Source organism: Lissotriton helveticus, chromosome 3_1 (genome assembly GCF_964261635.1).
Source record: "Lissotriton helveticus chromosome 3_1, aLisHel1.1, whole genome shotgun sequence".
In the NCBI taxonomy this organism is placed as follows: Eukaryota; Metazoa; Chordata; class Amphibia; order Caudata; family Salamandridae; genus Lissotriton; species Lissotriton helveticus.
The window spans coordinates 636,206,276-636,224,345 of NC_136061.1; the positions used below are offsets into that span (position 1 = coordinate 636,206,276).

At 44.2% G+C, this 18,070-nt stretch overlaps 1 protein-coding gene across 5 annotated transcripts in view; it reads right to left on the reverse strand.

The window, feature by feature from the left end:
- The window catches only part of COL16A1 (collagen type XVI alpha 1 chain), a 950,832-nt gene that overhangs the window by 730,274 nt on the left and 202,488 nt on the right, over positions 1 to 18,070 (reverse strand). For all 5 annotated transcript variants that reach the window (XM_078680648.1, XM_078680645.1, XM_078680647.1 and 2 more), the window contains exon 4: positions 9,225 to 9,342. In XM_078680648.1, coding sequence (XP_078536774.1) covers positions 9,225 to 9,342 — 118 coding nt within the window. The remainder of the gene's footprint in view (positions 1 to 9,224; positions 9,343 to 18,070) is intronic.

The window sequence follows — 18,070 nt, forward strand, 5'->3', positions numbered from 1 at the left end:
TCACACCAGAGAGGAGTCTCTTTGATTGAGCACTGATTGCATGAGCAGAAGAAGTTGCGGATTTTCCTGTACTCCAAATCCTTGAGGGGTACCCAAGACGGGGGGTCAAAAACAAACAGCGCACAAATGGCAATGTTAGAGTGAGTGAGCACCACGGGCTTGCCCCTTAACAGACACTGGCTGGTGAAGGGACTAGAGAGCGTGCTGCAATACATGAGGAATTTAATACGTATCTTCATGCCCACCTCGTATGCCTTAAACCTGTGGCTCAGTTGTGCTATCTAATGGCATGTGCCTATGCAAGCACATGTACATCACTGGTAATGGCAGGGGGTCCAGGTGTGTGGATAATGTCCTGGCAATCTCATATACATTAAACCCATGGCGACCGAGGGCTGAGGTGTGGCAGTATATCCTAAACTGACATGCTGGAGGTATCATTGAGGTCAGCATGTTCTGCTATCTCTGTCAAAAGATAAGAGGGGGGGGGGACTAGGAGCTGGAAGGCTGTCCAGTGCCCGTGCTCCTGGGGTTAAGATAAATGAAACTACATGAGCTCACCGTTCCTAGTTAGGAAAGGAGAACGAAAGAGGTATCAAGGATAGACACATTTAAGAGTAGCAGTCAACAAGACTGTTTCATGTTGCCCTCACACGTCCTAAGGCATATCATACTTCCTCATAGGGCGGTTGCTCCTCGTCTGGCCGGCACTGCCATGCCCTACGGGTCCCCCAAAGGGTCACTTTGGTGGAGATCTTTTGTTTTTATTGCTGTATAATGATTGCAGGAAAAGTCTGTGTGGGGTGGTGTTGGGTGTGCTGTGATGTGATGTGAATTAAAATTGATTAGGGATATCACGGAAACTTTTAATATCTTGATTCCCCATCAGATTAAAAAATCTCTCTAGATTAGTGCTATTAATGGGCTAATGAAGTACACTTGTAGCTTGTCGTTCATACCCAAATTTGGGTCAAAATAATTTTCGCCCCTGGTGGTCGATGAGTGTCTTGCACTCGGGGACCTTGAGCACGCCGGAGCGCAGCACCTCGGCCTCCATCCAGGGGGCACCTTAATTTACAGTCTTAAGGTGGACAGCCAACACTGAGACAAATGTGGAGGTAGGAAGATTCACCCAATATTTTGTCCAGACCAAGCGCCATGGATCCTTTTGACCACCAGGTGCGCGAAACATGTTAACCAGAGTTTGTCCCTAATTTGGGTATGAACGCCAAGCTACTAGGGTACTTTATTACGCCATTAGTAAAGTATTGGACTCTGCCTAATGTTATTTCACTCCAGATGAAGCAAAGGACTCTGGAGAAGGCAAACTGTACTGGAATAAAGGGGAGTTTTGCTTCTTGGTGCGTGAAGAGACGCAGCCCATTCAGGATAAAGAGCTTTCCACCCACCTGACTAACACCAGCATGGAGGTTGCTTTACCCTATTGAGCCTTGTAAGACCCACATAGCGATTAGGAGCAATTCAAGAACATTTGTGGTACCAGGAGGAGCTGGAGGTTGAGAGAATAATCCAAAGATGTTAAGTGTGGTAAGCCTGCATTATCCAGACCCACAAGTCCCATCCCAGACTTTGAAAGAGCCCTTCCCCTTTCCGGCACCAGGGTGACCCGAGGGTTTCTCACTCAACCACTGCTTATGGCTGGTAGCACTGCTCGACTGATTAAATCAACTCGCTACTCCTTACAGTTGCACAATTTATATAGTTTTATGTGCTGGTTGAACCCTAAATCCAAATCCCAATTAACCAGCCCCCACCTTAGGCTCCATTTCATCCACAAAATCGAAAACTTTAACTTCAATCAATAACTTTCTAGATGTGCCATTAAGGTTTGTATGTTAGGCTTGGCATGTATTTTTGTGTAGCTTACTAAGATTCTGTTCTGTTTTCATTGTTATAAATAACAAATGTTACTTTATTTAAATTGGTGGTAGTCCATTTATCACCCTCCCATGATGACGTCGCACAGGTCAATTGTTATTGTCCGAGAAGGTGTTCCAGACCGGTCCAAAGTGACCTGCGTCATTGATGACATGGTGGACAAGGATATCCAGATATTTGTGTTTATATAGTGATTCCAGAATTGACAAGTGTATGAATGACGTACAGCAGAAAAGGTGTGGTGTCTAACTGCCTGCATATAAATAATCATGGCAACAGTCTAGCATTCCTAATTTAAGAGCAAACAAAGAGGTAAGTTGGGGTCACAGGTAAATTAGTTACAGACTCAATGCACGGAAGGCCAGATGTGAAATGTAAAGATAAAACCAGGAGTGTGAGGTGTTTCTATCCACCTAGTCACCTATTTAATCATTATACAATGAAACACATATTGATCCATAGGAAGGTCGCAATTTGGATTAAAACCTACATCTCACGAGATACAAGATCAGTAGTGAATCCACCTGACTGAACCACAACCTTTTTTTGGATTGGTTTGCTCTTCTTCTAGTGACAGTCTGCTATGCTCTGGTCCTGCAGCATGTGCGGACAGCACAACATATAGAAACATATAGCCCAGGTCTGTTGTCTTTACTAGAAGGGAGAGTTGCTGAAGTAATGGAATATACAAATTTAATGTATGCACAGTCGTTCAGTGGGGTATTATTTCTATTCTACCTTGCAACATGAGATTTGTATAGCTCGTTAATGTTTGGCGGCACAGAACCCAGGATAATAGGTCCCAAAGACGTGGCCTATTGGCTATTCCAATGCTTGTTTCATTTCTTACTGCATCCTGAGATAACTTATTACCGGGATTGGTTAGCAGTATGCTCTTCAACTGTATAATTAATTAATTAATTGATTAATTAATTAATTAATTAATGTGTTAATTAATTCGTCCATTCGTTCGTTCATTCATTGTTTCATTTGTTCATTCATTAATTCATGTGATTTTTGACTCCCAATACATATCACTCAAAGAGCAGGACTTACTGGACTCCTTATTCAGAGGCAGAAAGTTCTGCCTGCGAATAAGAGATGAGACAATATGTGCCTGGGCTGTGAAGGTAGAGTACACGTCATAGATCGATTGATTAATGTGTTCTTGTCGTGACTTGTTTCCAGTGGAAGAGAGGCTGGGAAGATGCCCTTTCAGTTGTTAGGGAGGCAAGAGAAATTCAAAGGTGGCATACTTCACAATTGGCCACTTTTTGTTCCTGTGTACTCATTGGAATAAGTGACACCTCGTAGTTAGCAGTTATATTTTCATTGGTCTTCAGAGTGCACTCTACACTTATATCACGGGAGATTTGAAATGGTAACAGGACTACTTGCGGCTGGTAAAATATGAAAGTGATGAGGCGTAAACATTGGTGAAACAATAAGCCTACAAAATGAATGTACTTTTCCTGCAGCTTAACCACTGTAACTAGATGGAGTTTGCAAACACCGATCTCCCTTTTCTCTGCGTACTCAGGAAGATCAAATTTCTTAACCAGAATCACACATGGCTAAGGTTCGAGGGCTGGCGCCGGAATTATAGCTTGGTCGCTGAGTTCAGAAGACAATTATTTAACCACAAAACCACACCTCCCCTGCTATCCTATCTCTAGATTCAGTAGACAAAAAATATCTTAGACTGGGGGTCTGAGAGTGACTCTTCTAATTAAATCTCTCCGCCTTCAATTAGGCTTAAATATTTAACTGTGTCTATTTAACCGGCCACCGCAGTAGAAAACTGCCACTTAAACAGATGTGATTCTCATTATGTTTTTTCATTGACTAAAATCCCTTTTCTCCTCCTACCTCGACCCCACCAGTCAAAGTTTCAACATGTGTCAACATGAACAAGAAAGTCTGAAATAAAAAACTTTAGAGAAAATTAAAAATGATCTAATTACCTCGAACTGTGGGAGGTAAGTCCACGTGGGGTGCGTAAGGAGGGAGATGCAGCCGGAGTTGCAACTGGTGCTGCTTGTGGGTAGTGCAGTTAGTGTCTCCTATAACCCTGGGAATAAACTCCGCTTCGCCAGTGGAGTGTGCGGAGATTTGCCCACTCTACGCTCTGCGTGGAACGTGAAATATAGGGCAAAACTCTGACTCCGGAGTTAGCCAGCCCGCCCCCCCTGAAAAATAGTTAGAAACTATTGAAAATTTAAATTTAAAAAACACCCTTACCTGTACTGCGACGTCCCTGGGCTGCCCTCCTCCTCCTCGCCATCTCTCTCCTATGTGGGGTGCACGTGCTCCGTTATCTCAAGATGTGCCCTACGTAGGAGAGAGACGGCGAGGAGGAGGAGGGCAGCCCAGGGATGCCGCAGTATAGGTAAGTGTGTTTTCATTTAATTTTAAATTAATGTTGTTTAACTGTTTTTTATTAGAGGGGGTGGAGGCGGGTGGCGAGCGGAGCAGAGTTTTTCCCCAACCCCGTGGACCTCCGCATAGTCTCACTACGCCAGCTCTACCGGGTGTTGGTCTCCTACTGTGTTGTGCCAGCAAAGTGTGACACGTCAGAAACATAGCCAATCACAATGCTGCTTTCATGCTCTGTATTTCAACACATATCTTGAAAGCAGCATCGGGACTGGCTGGGCGGGTCAACCAAGGTGCTCCCTTCGAGTACAGGGGGACTGGATCTCTGTCCCCATAGTGCTCCCATTCAGCATAGATTTAAAGAGGACAGATGTTCGCATGTCAGGTTAGCCGCATTGAAGCTAACAGCAAACCGAACATGCGCACTTCATGGCAGCAGGCAACTATTGAGATGGATGCTATCACATGGCGAAAAAACGTGTTGGCCTTTTAACAACACTTCACGTGTAGAAACTGTCACGGCCCATTACATACCAGTGACAGCCTTTTCACTCTTTCATTTTTAAACCTGCCTGGGAAATCATATATTAAACCCTTTTTTGAGACTCCTTAGGTAGTTTTAACTACAGTTCTTTTCACATACACTCTACCCTAGATTCACAGACCCTTGCGCACCCATATGACTTAAAGAGACAATCTCCGACAAAGAGCCTTCTAGCTGGGCCTGTGGGGCATGGCAACGCTGGCCCCACGAGGAGATTGGCCCTAAGATGAAGCATGACACACAAATGGGTGTTTGAGGGCTCTATCTTCCATTTAGGAAGACCTTCCCCCTAACTGAAGAAATTCCACCTACACTCCACATTAGACTTTGTTTCTTCTCCATAAGAACAGAAGCCCCCTTCTTTGTATTGCTATATTACCTCGATGGGAGCATGGGTTCTGGACCTTTATCTAGCTCCTAGTCTCCCCCCTCTTCTATTGATTGATGGATGTCGTGTACATCCTACATTTACAAACTAAGACTGTCTTGACACCCAGCAAAGAACAGATCAGGGCCAGTGTAGGAAGCTGGCTCTGTATATAATATACCAAAGTAGGGTATGGTGTGCACAGAGTCCAGTGGATCCCCGGAGCCTTTACAGAGGCTAAAGTAGATAATACCTCACTCTCTTTTGTGGTAGTGTGGTTGAGCAGTTAGGCTTATCAAAGGGTTGTGTTAAGCATTTGTTGTACCCCCAATCCTAAAATGACTCACTCACTCAATGACTAACTACAAATCCAATGTTTGTATAAAAATATTACTTTGTTACTTTTATTTTAGAACCAAGAAGAACTCAGTTGCAGGTCAGTACCAGTTTAGAAATAGCAATATTTTCAGGGACAGTAGGAATGTGTTGCAAATAGCAATTGGAATACTTTACAGTAGTATGAGAAATTCTTTGTGATGTCAATCAACAGTAACAATACTTGGCAATGAAGAAAATAGACACTTAGTGCAAATAGCAAGAAATACAATATAATCCTATGAGAGAAAAACAGTTTTGCAGATTAACAGGTAAGAACATTACTTACAATCCCAGTCTTCGAGGGTTTGGACCAACACAGCGCAAGGTTCAAGTCGGCACCAAATTTGCACCACTAGCGGCGCAGGGGTGACCGGGTACAGAGGTCAAAGGTGATGCTCGGAGCCCATTGTTAGTCTATAGAGACTGGGGTGATTGTAAATGCACGGTTTGCAGGTAAGTACCCGTAATTTCAGGGCACAGACCTTGAATGTTTAAGCAAGCTCAAGGGGGCGAGCCACAAGGCAGCACCAATCATACACCACCAGCGGCCTAGGGGCAGCCGGGTGCAGAGTGCAAAGACAGCATTGGGCCTCCAATGCTAGCGGATGGACGAATTTGTGTTCACAAAGAGGCTGCACGCTTAGACCAGGAGGCTGAATGAAGGTGGCCAATGACTGGGCAGGTAAGATGGGACGAAAATTTTACCGGAGTTGGTCGTGGTCAGGGGGACCCCTCGTGCAGAGGCTGCAGGCATCTTCATGGTGTCCACAAGAGGTCAGGTAAAGATAGCTTTGAGTTCAGGATCGCTGGGTAGACTTTGCTGGACCAGTGGGGCACTGAGACTTGGGGCATGGGCGTTGGGTGCAGAGTGGGCAGGACTCGCTGATCCAGAAGGCAAGGGAGTCCTTGGTGTTGGTTTCTTTGTGGACAGGGCCGCTGTCGTCAAGAGTTATTGATCTTTAGGAAAGGCAGGCACTTCTCCAAGGGATGTGGAGGTCACTGGGCCTGCAGGATGACTTGCTTCTTCAAGCAGATATTTTAGTGGGCTGCAAACAGGCTGGTAGGGCTGGGGCCAAGTCAGTTGTCGTCTGAAGGTTCACTGCTGCATGACTCATCAGTCCTTATTCTTCTTTAGGTCGCCTGGAATCTAGGGATCAAGGATCAGGGGTGCCGCTGAGTACTCAATTTAGGCCATCGCAGATACTGGCAGGTAGTAGCCAATTGGCTACTTACCTTTATGGTGACTACAGCCTTTCTATATCTCCTCCCTTTGGGGAGGGGGCATCCCCTAATCCTATTGGCTTGACTATTTGCATCCAACATGGATGATTTTCTAAGGAGGGGATCACTTGAGCTTGGGAAACCTTAGGGGTGGTCCTGGCTGAGAGGGTACACACCTCTCCTGCTGATAAATTTTACTGCCGACCTTGCCACCAAAAGTTGGGCCTTGTCAGGGCAGCGAGCATATCTACTAGCTGGAGAGACCCTAGTTGGCATAACAAAGGACAGGAAGCATTTGAAACTCACTGCCCTGAATGCTGTTCCTGCTTGGGGGTAGGTGAGAAACACCTCCACCACAAGCAGGGTTTGTTTTTGACCCACAAAAGCACCAGGCTCCCACCTCAGGGGGTCAGAAACATTTCTGAAAGCGGCATGCTGGTGAAGACCAGTCAGCTGCACACCAGAGAGTTGGTCGTTTTTCAGGGGGCATCTCTAAGATGCCCTCTGAGTGCATTTTACAATATACTGGCATCAGTGTGAGTTTATTATGCTGAGAAGTTTGATATCAAACTTCCTAACATTCAGTAAAGCCATCATGGAGCTGTGAAGTTCTTAATAACAAACTCCCAGCCCATGTACTCATTATGGCTTCACTGCACTTACAATGTCTAAAAATGGACTTAGATGCTTTAGGGGCATATTGGTCATGCAGCTATGCCCTAGCCTGTGGTATGGTGTACCCTGCCTTGAGGCTGTGAGGCCTACTAGATGGGTGACTTACCTATGCCACAGACAATCGTTTTTAGGCATGGCATACATGGATTTGGGTCATGTTGACTCTTTAGTTTTAGCTGCAACAAAACACACAGTCTGCAATGGCAGTGGGTATGTGTTTGGTGAGGGGTCTCTGAGGGTGTCAATATATGCCGCAGCCCTTAGAGACCCTCTCTGGTCACAAGGCCCTTTGTGCCAGCGGTACCTTTTACAAGAGACTTATATGTGTGCCAGAGGTGTGCCAATTGTGGAAACAAAGGTACAGTTTTGGGAATGAACGCCGGGGCCTAGTGTACATTCAGTCAAAGTGCATCAGAAATCAGGCAAAAGGTGGGGGGTAACCATGTAAAGGGGCACTTCCTACAGTGGGCCAATGCATCATTCCAGAGCCTTGTTCCATCTTTCTGACTCCAGCAGCCCCTTTTCAAACTTGGAATAGTTTCTTCAAAATTTGACAACTAAAAACATAACTTTTCAAACAGACGATCAAAAAAGTCTAATACTATCATGGGCACGATTGAAGAATGTGTTGTTTATAGAACTTTTATTATTAAGTTTTTCTTTTCTGCTCCAGCATTCTCTAGCCTTGGTGATATGTAGAACTCTATGAAATGTATAAATAATTAATGAAATAAAGTTTGTTTGTTCTTTACTTTCTCTGATGTACAAACAATGATATGGGAGTAGCTTCAAAGCGCCAATGCTCTAGTCTTTCAAGAAAAATAGCAGTCAAAGTCGATATAAGGTTAAGGAATTATTTATTTGCAACGCCTCTGAGTAATCGTTGCTCCATAGTTTAATCTAAAGAATAACAGCCCACCGAACTTACAGTTAAGTCTATCAAAGGAGCATTCTGCTTTGTCTTTGAGTACTCTCTTCCACCTCCTGAAGATTTTCTATCACTTCAAATTAGCTTCTTTACTATCTGCCTCCAAAACTATAAAGTGGTACAAAAGGGGGCATTGGATAGGCAGAGAATTGATGCCTCTTGACTCAGCTGAGCTCCAAGGATTAAAGAATGGGTCAATACTCTCTCCAGGAAGACCAAGTTGATTTGCAACAAGATCAATGACCTCATTCCTAACCAAAACCTACATAAGGATGCCCACTTCTGCATTTTTATATTTTCACTTTATTGCATCTTGAATGGTGTTCCTTGCACAGACCAGCACCTAGGTGAGGTTAAGACTTCAAGGTGCTCCAAAATAAAGCAGTGCACATCTCAAGAAGTCCCATGTCGTCCTGGGACATTATTAGGGCTCAAGTACCAGGTCTATTTTAGATGCTGTGAATAGAATTTCCTGTTTTCTGGGAAAGTGCTATATTCAGAGGCCAATTTTTATTTATAGTCCGGGAATTCTGTTGAAAGATTCTCTTCTGAATTTTCTGTTACCACCCAACTCTGAATTCTGTTTCCTTTCTACTTCACCAGTGACTTCACTAAAGTGTGTGACACAGCCTTACAATACTGTGCTCTGTGTTGCGTATCTTGGTTACAACTGCCACATTTTATTACACTCTAGTGTATCCCACATTCTTCAGTTATCAAAAGTCGCTCATTTTATGATATAAAAATTGCTGAACCATATTCAAGTATGCTTTTATGAAACAATCCCTTTTTCTTTCAAAAAGAAAATAATAAAGTATGCCCTGTTATGTACTCACCCTGTGGGCTTTGTCAGCGGGGTAGCTCCTAATCGTAAAATCACGGGTCCCTTTGGATTTCGTATCTTCTTTATGGAGGGAAGTTTCAAAAGTGAAAACCTCCGGATAAGGTTAAACCCTGTGCATGAGAAAAAGAGCAGCACTGAGTTTAAAGCAGAATTATAGAATCTTTCTTCTAGGCAAGGAAAAGACTGTAATGAGCTGTGCACAGTCCCGTGTGACCTGAAAGGATAAAAAGTCTCTTTCAGGTACATGTGATCATTATAGCGAAGAAGTCATTTGAGCTTTTGTGAAGGTAAGGCACTACCTATGTGATGGCAAAGTTGTTCCCTGCACAATGAATCATGGGATATGTTATGCATCTGTGGGATGCCTGAAACAGGCGCTTCCACAAGGCTTTGTGTTTCCATGCAGGCAGCAGTCAGGCTTCTTGAGGTTGTAGTTGGCTTAAGTGTTGTGAGCAATTGTTTAATGAGCAAAGCTAGTACAGCGGAGTGTAGTTCTCCGTTCTGGTAGGTTAGTGGTGTGATTGACTATGCTAGTAGTTTATTGGAGATGGAAGCAGAGGTACCATTATGTGCTGGCTGCCTTGTGAAGTTCTAGCCAACATGTGTGCGTGAGACGGGGCGGCTGGAGCATCACTTTCGTATCATGTTCACTGGTACACATTGCTTGATGGATGTGGCCTTTGTGTGGTGTTTGATATATGCCGGACAAGGCAACCATCATGCTGTGTATATGTAATGTTGTGCTTTATATGTTCTGTGGAATTATAGTATTTGATATGCACTCTGCCATCAGAGTGGTGATATGTGTGGGTTGTGGATTACTACTTTGGGGATGAAATGCTTTTCCCCCGTGGTCTTTGGCACAGCATTGATCATAGGAGAGAGAATGGTATTGGGCATTTTTTATTAGTGTATGGCATTCGGTTGAGGCGGTATGTTAATTGAGCTAGATATGGCATGACCAACTATGACATCTGATCACTTTAGTTTCATAATTAGTGAGGACGAAACCTCGGGTTATACATTCTGTTAGTGATTTGATCCTGCTACTGAGAAGCCCGCTGATATGTCTAAAGCTGTGTTACTTGTATTTGATGGTGTTTCATTGTGGAAGAGGTGTTTTATTTCTTTTACTGCTACTGAGGAGCAACATATTGCCATCAGTACGACCTGTGGTGCTGGTTTGACTGGTTGCGTTAAATTGTGCTGTTAGTATATCTAGGCCCATTTGTACGGACACATTTTCTCATAGATACAGAATGGGTAAAATCCTTTGATACATCTGGCCCCTAACTTTTCTTTGGGATTGAAATTGGGGGTTAGTCTTATGTCGGTAATATTGAACTGTATCATAAGGTTGGGTGACATCTGGAGGGCTCTCTTTTGTTTGTTCGTGTAGGTATGAAATTTGCTGTTCTGAGGGGCAAAAACTATTTAGCTATTCTTGTGTGCACAGATATGTAGCCTCAAAATGTTTCAAATATCCTTTCAGTGTGGTGTTGTGATGTACGTTAAGGTTGAATAGTTTCATTTTTTAGATTTGGGTGAGGCGGTGTACATCGATGTTTTGCACTAAGAGCCGCCTGCGTGACTTGATAGCCGTTTTGTGTAGTGTTGAATGTGTTGAAGGTTTCCCAAGAGTCGTGGTGCCAGATGTACGACCAAAGCATTTTGCGACTCGCAAATTGCAACAAATTGAGTGTCACAATTTGCGATTCGCAAAATGCTATGTGCAACAGGGTCTGAGACACTGTTTGCGATTCACAATGGGGTCGCAAACTGCATGGCCTCATGAATATTCATGAGGCTGTCGCAATTTCGACCCTATTGGGAATGGCTAGCACTCACAAGGATGGTGGCCGGCTAGGGTCAGCACACTACCATGTTTGGGACTGCTTTGTCAATAAAGCATTTTTTTGATTGCAGCCCGTTATCCCTAACACCTTAGCTGCTATGGAACGTCCAGCTCCAGTGCTGGACGTTCCATTGCGCAGGTGCAGTTCGAACGTTCAACGGCCGACGGCAGCACTACGGAGGTAGTGGTGCCGTCGGCCGTTGATCGTGCGCAGCACCTAAGGTGTTAAAGGAAAACAGGATGCATTTAAAAAATGAAAATTAAACTATCAGTTGAATTTTTTAAGGGCAGGCAGTGGTCCCTAAGACCACTGCCTGCCCGTAAAAATATTTGTGCATGCATTCCCAAAGGACTCTTTCCCATTTGCGAGTGACTTACCACTCTTCTGAGAAGGCTGGTAAACAGCGAGTGGTTTGTGACTGCAATTGCGGGCACAAAACATTCATACATGGGTTCTGGACTCGCTTGGCACCTCTCTATCTAATAGCGAGTTGCTAACCCTATTTTGCAAATCACTAAATGATTAGTGACTCACAAAATAGGGTTGGCACACTGGCCACATGTTTTTTGCAGTCGCAAACTGGCCTAAAACCCCTTTGCGACCGCAAAAAACTGTCGTACATCGGGCCCATAATTCCACAAAGACATGTTACAGCAGAGTCTGTGGGAAGTATATTTTCAGCTTGCTAAGTGGCTGGTGCACACTGCATATATTCATTTATTTTAGAGCTTTAATGAAAGGCAGGGCCGGCTTTAGCGTTGTTGGCGCCCGGTGTGACAATGGTTGTTGCCAACCCCCCATCCGTGGTAGAAGTGGTGACCACCACCACCACTAATTCCCTCACCAACATCTTTTAACAGTTATATAGCATCACTCATACCAGAGTAGGATGTCAGAGCGCTTTGCATCACACACACAGTATACAGAGACAATCAATCATACGTGTGTAAATCAGAGTATAGGAAATTTTACATAAGCCATGAGACTACAAGGTGTAGGAGTGGCAAGTCATCCATACTGGTAAGCAGTATAATTTTAAGAGTGCTTGGTCTGGAGAAGCACAAACTCCGAATTGAAAATGGAACACAATAGTTGGGGGTTCTCTTTAATGATAAGAATCAATTTCTACCCAAATTAACCCTTTTTGCAACTTTAATCTATGGTCTAATCTAAACATTGCAGTGTGCATGCAGTTCTTTGATGACAGTTAATAATTCACTGTTCTGTATTAAGATTTTAATTTATAAAATGCAAGTAACAAAAGGATGTCTCTAAGAAAAGCAGTAACTCACTGACCTATTTATATGCACTTTGTGATATGCATGGCACAGGGTTCATTGCAGCAGGCCTATTATTCCTCTGTGCTATTTTATGATCAGCCAAAACCTCAACTAGACAACACTCCATCTCTCTCCAGGAAGAATAATTAATCACCGGAGTGTTCTTGACGTTTTTATTGTTGTCTGGAAATTGCTGGAGGCAAGGAAAGTGGCAGCAGATTATTTTAAAACCAAAGTAAACTTGCAAACTGGCTTCCCCTGAAGTCAGCACCCGGTGCCATGACCCTAGAGCTTGGCTTGGTGAAAGGCTGGAGACAGGTTCCATTCGAGCAGCTTGCTATCATCCCCTGTCATACTGCAGTAGTGTAGTTGTTCTATTCTGTAAGAGCAGCTGGCCACTTCTGCCAGTTGCACCCTGGCAGTTTGAGTGGGGCATAGAAAGGCCTGCTTCAGGTATTTTTCGGTTGACTAAGAAATGAGATATGTGTTTTGGGATAGAATAATCTGGAGCTACTACACAATGATTGCGACAGAGGCTGCTGAAATGGGCCTGTTTGGTGCATCTTCCAGAAGGATAGGTGTCCAGGGAAACAGCCCTACCAAGATGCCCGGGTCCATGCGTGATGTGCTGCTCTAGTACAGTTTTTTCTCTTTGTATACTTGACTTTGTAGTTTTGTTTATTCCATTGTAAAAACAAGACCCAGAATTCAATGAAAAAAAATGAACAGGAGCAACACATCACGCATGGATCTGGGGAACATGAGAGCTATTGTAAAGCCTCGCGTCATGGGCCAAGGTCATATTTTTTTCTGCATACCTTTTGCAGAAGTTGGGTCGGTGAACAAATAAATAGATGATGATTGCAAAGGGCACCCTTGGTGGTATTTGACTAGATTTGATTGGTGGAATTCAAACTGCAGTTTATGGATTGCAGAGCTGTCAGGTTTCCCATGTGCAAGTAGTATTGGTGTTTGTTTAGCATTCTTGTACTTGTAAACCTATATTTCCAATTATAAAATCATCATATAACAGGGTTACAAGTTCCCGAATGCAAAGCAAAAATCCTAGACTGGATGAGCTACTCATGATGGACATGGGGATTTTGGGAGCTTTAGGACTGTGTCGTATCGTATGCAGAGTGCCTGAGAGACAAAGCAGCAGCCAGTGGGATGCTATTGTGGAGTGCAGCGGTAAAGCTACCTTTTGTCAATTTAACGCATGACTCTAGCCTCTGACTTTTGTATGTTCTGTTACACATTTTTTATACAATGTGCAGTTGCCAATTACTTGGCTTCTTAGCACTTTGTGACGCCGAGCATTTCTGGGATTGTGGGTTTGCCCATTTGGGATGGTCTTAGACAGCTCTGGGCCAGAAGAGTGAGTCTGAGGTCGGTGTTGGGTTCTCCCTACAGTTGAGTTCCATGAGGTGGCAAAGCGGTCTTGCAATCTTCCATTCAAATCTATTAGAAATGTGTATGTTTTTGTTGACTCTACAGTGAACACTATGGAGGTAGGATTGTATTCAGCCTCTACTTAGTTCCCGCCTGCTGTGGAGGCATAGCCTGTTGCTGAGATCCCGTTAAACTGTTTGCAGCATGGCATGCATATGCTGAAGTGCAGACAGCAGGAAGGGCCTGAGGTTGAGGTTGGATCTGTTACTGTAGTGAAGTTGGCACAAGTCAATGGCTATTATTTTTCGAATTATTTAAGGGGAAGTCTGGAATAGAAATGTTTGCCAAGTTACTGGTCATTGGTAACTTTCTTTATGATGAATACAAGACCATATTTGAAATTTCCTTCTTCTAAGATTCCCGTTCCCGCAACTCCCTGGATTGAACCCCCCTCCAGAGGCTCCAGACTAGATATGGAAACATTTCCATATGCAAAGCTACTGGTGTCACAGTAAGCTCAGATTCCTTTCAAGAATAACATTTGAAACAGATGAGTAGGAGGAGGCCTCGACACAAACCTCCATCGAGGCTCACTTGAAGGTGGAAGTCTGCTTTGCAATTGAATCATCTTGAGGGAAAGCTAGATTTAAGAAAGGTTATAGCACAAAAGTAGTTTCAGAGGAAAATGATGTCTCTTCCTTAGACCTCTTCCTCTTCGAAGACATTCTATGGTGGCCTCTCTGTGTTGTCATGCTTTCTAGATGAAGAACAGCTCCTAGATCAAGAACAGTCACTGATCCTCACATAACAAATCCAGCTCGTCATAGAGGCCATCCTAGGCTGGGCCTCTCTCTCCTGCTCTCAGTTGCATTAGCACACACAGAAGAAGACACAGCAACACAACCAATCAGACTATGGATCAATGACCGACAATGGGTAAGCACACTTGCTAAAGGGTTAAAGCTTGAAGATTGAGAAGGGGGCACTGATTCAAAAACAACAGTAAAAAAAATTGAGCCACTTTGAAAAGAAACCGCAGAAGGTCTGGATCCAGAATCAATGAAATCATGGAAAAAATTAACTGAGTCACTAAGCAACATGTGTGGTACCTCACTGTGCGGTTCCGTCTCTGCTGTCATGAGGCATCATTGAGTATCAGTGGCGTATGTAGCTATGGATACATTTCCGTAACCAGTCTAGCCTCTGGGATGCTGCTGGAACGAGTATCCATTAGAAGGGGAAACATCCTTTACGACGCAACTTTTACCACGCAGTGCCTTTACAACGCAGGTTTTTCAACACAAGTCATTAAAACGAATTGGGCTGGGGGGCGCTCTAGGATAGGTAATAGTTTAATTTACTATCCAACACCTTCCTTACTATCCACGGGGACTGGAGTTGGAATAGTAAATTAAACTATTCACTATCCAGCACCCCCCAACGCAAGTCGTTGTAACGGCTTGCGTTGAAAAATCTGCGTTGTAAAGGCATGCGTAGTAAAATCATGGGCTGTAACAACGTACATCCGTTAGAAGAAGCAGGTTTATTCATTTTTGTTGCATTTAGGTTTCCTAGAGCAGCCAATGCCCGTGTAGGTGCATAAGCATTTTTACACTTCGAAAAGATGGACAGTAAATCAATCCACACTGGTGCTTTGGAACCTGACTTGTTTATGGAATCCGGTGAGTTCAGCCTAGTTGATGATGTTGAAATCTGCAGAAAGATCCAGGAGGAAGACTGTAGTCACACCTTTACTATTCACCTAGCTATCTATTGAGGTTGCACCACACAGCGATTAGGATGGAATTAGAACCTTTAAAATGTCTGAATGTGGCCTGGACTTGGTGGAATAGATCGTTCTATTGGACTACATCCTGGAGTGGCTGAGGACGCAATGTTCCCTCAGTTTGGCAGGGAATGGGATATTTGAGCTGGCTGTCTGTCTCACTTCAGCAGGGGTCTATGGAGGAAGTTGTAAATTACTATTGTAGAGACAGTCTGAAAATGGAGATGTAGAGGATAATGACGAATGCTACTTTTAGTAGAGCCTTGAACAGAGACGAGCGAATGAAGTCCTTGAATTACTGCTGTTGGAGTCAGAAAGGGGCATTTGGAAAGATTGGTTCTAGTCGCATTTTGATTAAGCAGCTAACAGTTCCATACATGGAGCTTTCTGAGTCGATGGTGTGTGTGGTTGTCATTATTTGTCTATAAATTGTGGGTTTGTATTTGCTGTCTTGACAGTGAAGTTCCTGGTAAGACAGGCACAGAGAACATATATACTTATTTATTTGAGAGGTTTTATATAGCGTGAACATGGCCCGTACTGGTATTAGAGCGCTGTACAAAGAAGCGGATAAGATTGGTAGGTAAAACCGTACATAATAAACATATAGTAAGTTAACTAACACAGTTACAAAAAGAGCAAACCAAACATGTGGTACGGGAAACATCCTTTACAACGCAACTTTTACCACGCAGTGCCTTTACGACGCAACTTTTACAACGCAAACCATTACAACGCATTGCGCTGGGGGGCGCTCTAGGATAGGGAATAGATTTAATTTACTATCCAACACCTTCCCTACTATCCACGGGGACTGGAGTTGGAATAGTAAATTAAACTATTCGTTATCCAGCACCCCAAAGCGCTATGCGTTGTAAAGGCATGCGTTGTAAATACCGCGTTGTAAAGGCATGCGTGGTAAAAGTATGCGTTGTAATGTCATACATCCTGTGGTACATGTAAAGTAACAAAAATTGCCTCATTGAATGAGAGACCCATGTTGTCGATAAGAATAAAAATTAGTTATATGACAAAAAGCCCTCATTGGTTCATGCAGTAGGGTTCTCACCCTTTGGAAAGTTATTTCTGCAGGCTTGTATTTAGGCCCAGATCCTTGTACTGGGGTGAATGTATGACATTGTTCTACATTCTGTCCATCAACTGTGTTTTTTGCAATTTTCACCCCGAGTGTGCTGGGGATGCTCAGACGTGAGTTCCAGGCTCTCCACACCACTCAAGTCAAGCTATCCAGGCTGATGAAGGCTGATAGCCAGAAACCGGTCCTTGGATGCTTGATTCCGGTCTGGGAAAGACATGGCTTGGTAGTTCGGACTGGACTGTTCCCATGAGGCACAGGGTCAGAGCTGATTTGCGTATAGCCAGTGTCTAACCCAGGGTGGTGTGGAGTGCAAAAAAACGATGGATTTACGCCCAGATCCTTGTACTGGGGTGAATGTATGACATTGTTCTACATTCTGTCCATCAACTGTGTTTTTTGCAATTTTCACCCCGAGTGTGCTGGGGATGCTCAGACGTGAGTCCCAGGCTCTCCACACCACTGGAGTCAAGCTATCCAGGCTGATGAAGGCTGATAGCCAGAAACCGGTCCTTGGATGCTTGATTCCGGTCTGGGAAAGACATGGCTTGGTAGTTCGGACTGGACTGTTCCCATGAGGCACAGGGTCAGAGCTGATTTGCATATAGCCAGTGTCTAACCCAGGGTGGTGTGGAGTGCAAAAAAACGATGGATTTAGGCCCAGATCCTTGTACTGGGGTGAATGTATGACATTGTTCTACATTCTGTCCATCAACTGTGTTTTTTGCAATTTTCACCCCGAGTGTGCTGGGGATGCTCAGACGTGAGTCCCAGGCTCTCCACACCACTGGAGTCAAGCTATCCAGGCTGATGAAGGCTGATAGCCAGAAACCGGTCCTTGGATGCTTGATTCCGGTCTGGGAAAGACATGGCTTGGTAGTTCGGACTGGACTGTTCCCATGAGGCACAGGGTCAGAGCTGATTTGCATATAGCCAGTGTCTAACCCAGGGTGTTGTGGAGTGCAAATAAACGGATTTAGGCCCAGATCCTTGTACTGGGGTGAATGTATGACATTGTTCTACATTCTGTCCATCAACAGTGTTTTTTGCAATTTTCACCCCGAGTGTGCTGGGGATGCTCAGACGTGAGTCCCAGGCTCTCCACACCACTGGAGTCAAGCTATCCAGGCTGATGAAGGCTGATAGCCAGAAACCGGTCCTTGGATGCTTGATTCCGGTCTGGGAAAGACATGGCGTGGTAGTTCGGACTGGACTGTTCCCATGAGGCACAGGGTCAGAGCTGATTTGCATATAGCCAGTGTCTAACCCAGGGTGGTGTGGAGTGCAAAAAACGAAGGATTTAGGCCCAGATCCTTGTACTGGGGCGAATGTATGACATTGTTCTACATTCTGTCCATCAACTGTGTTTTTTGCAATTTTCACCCCGAGTGTGCTGGGGATGCTCAGACGTGAGTCCCAGGCTCTCAA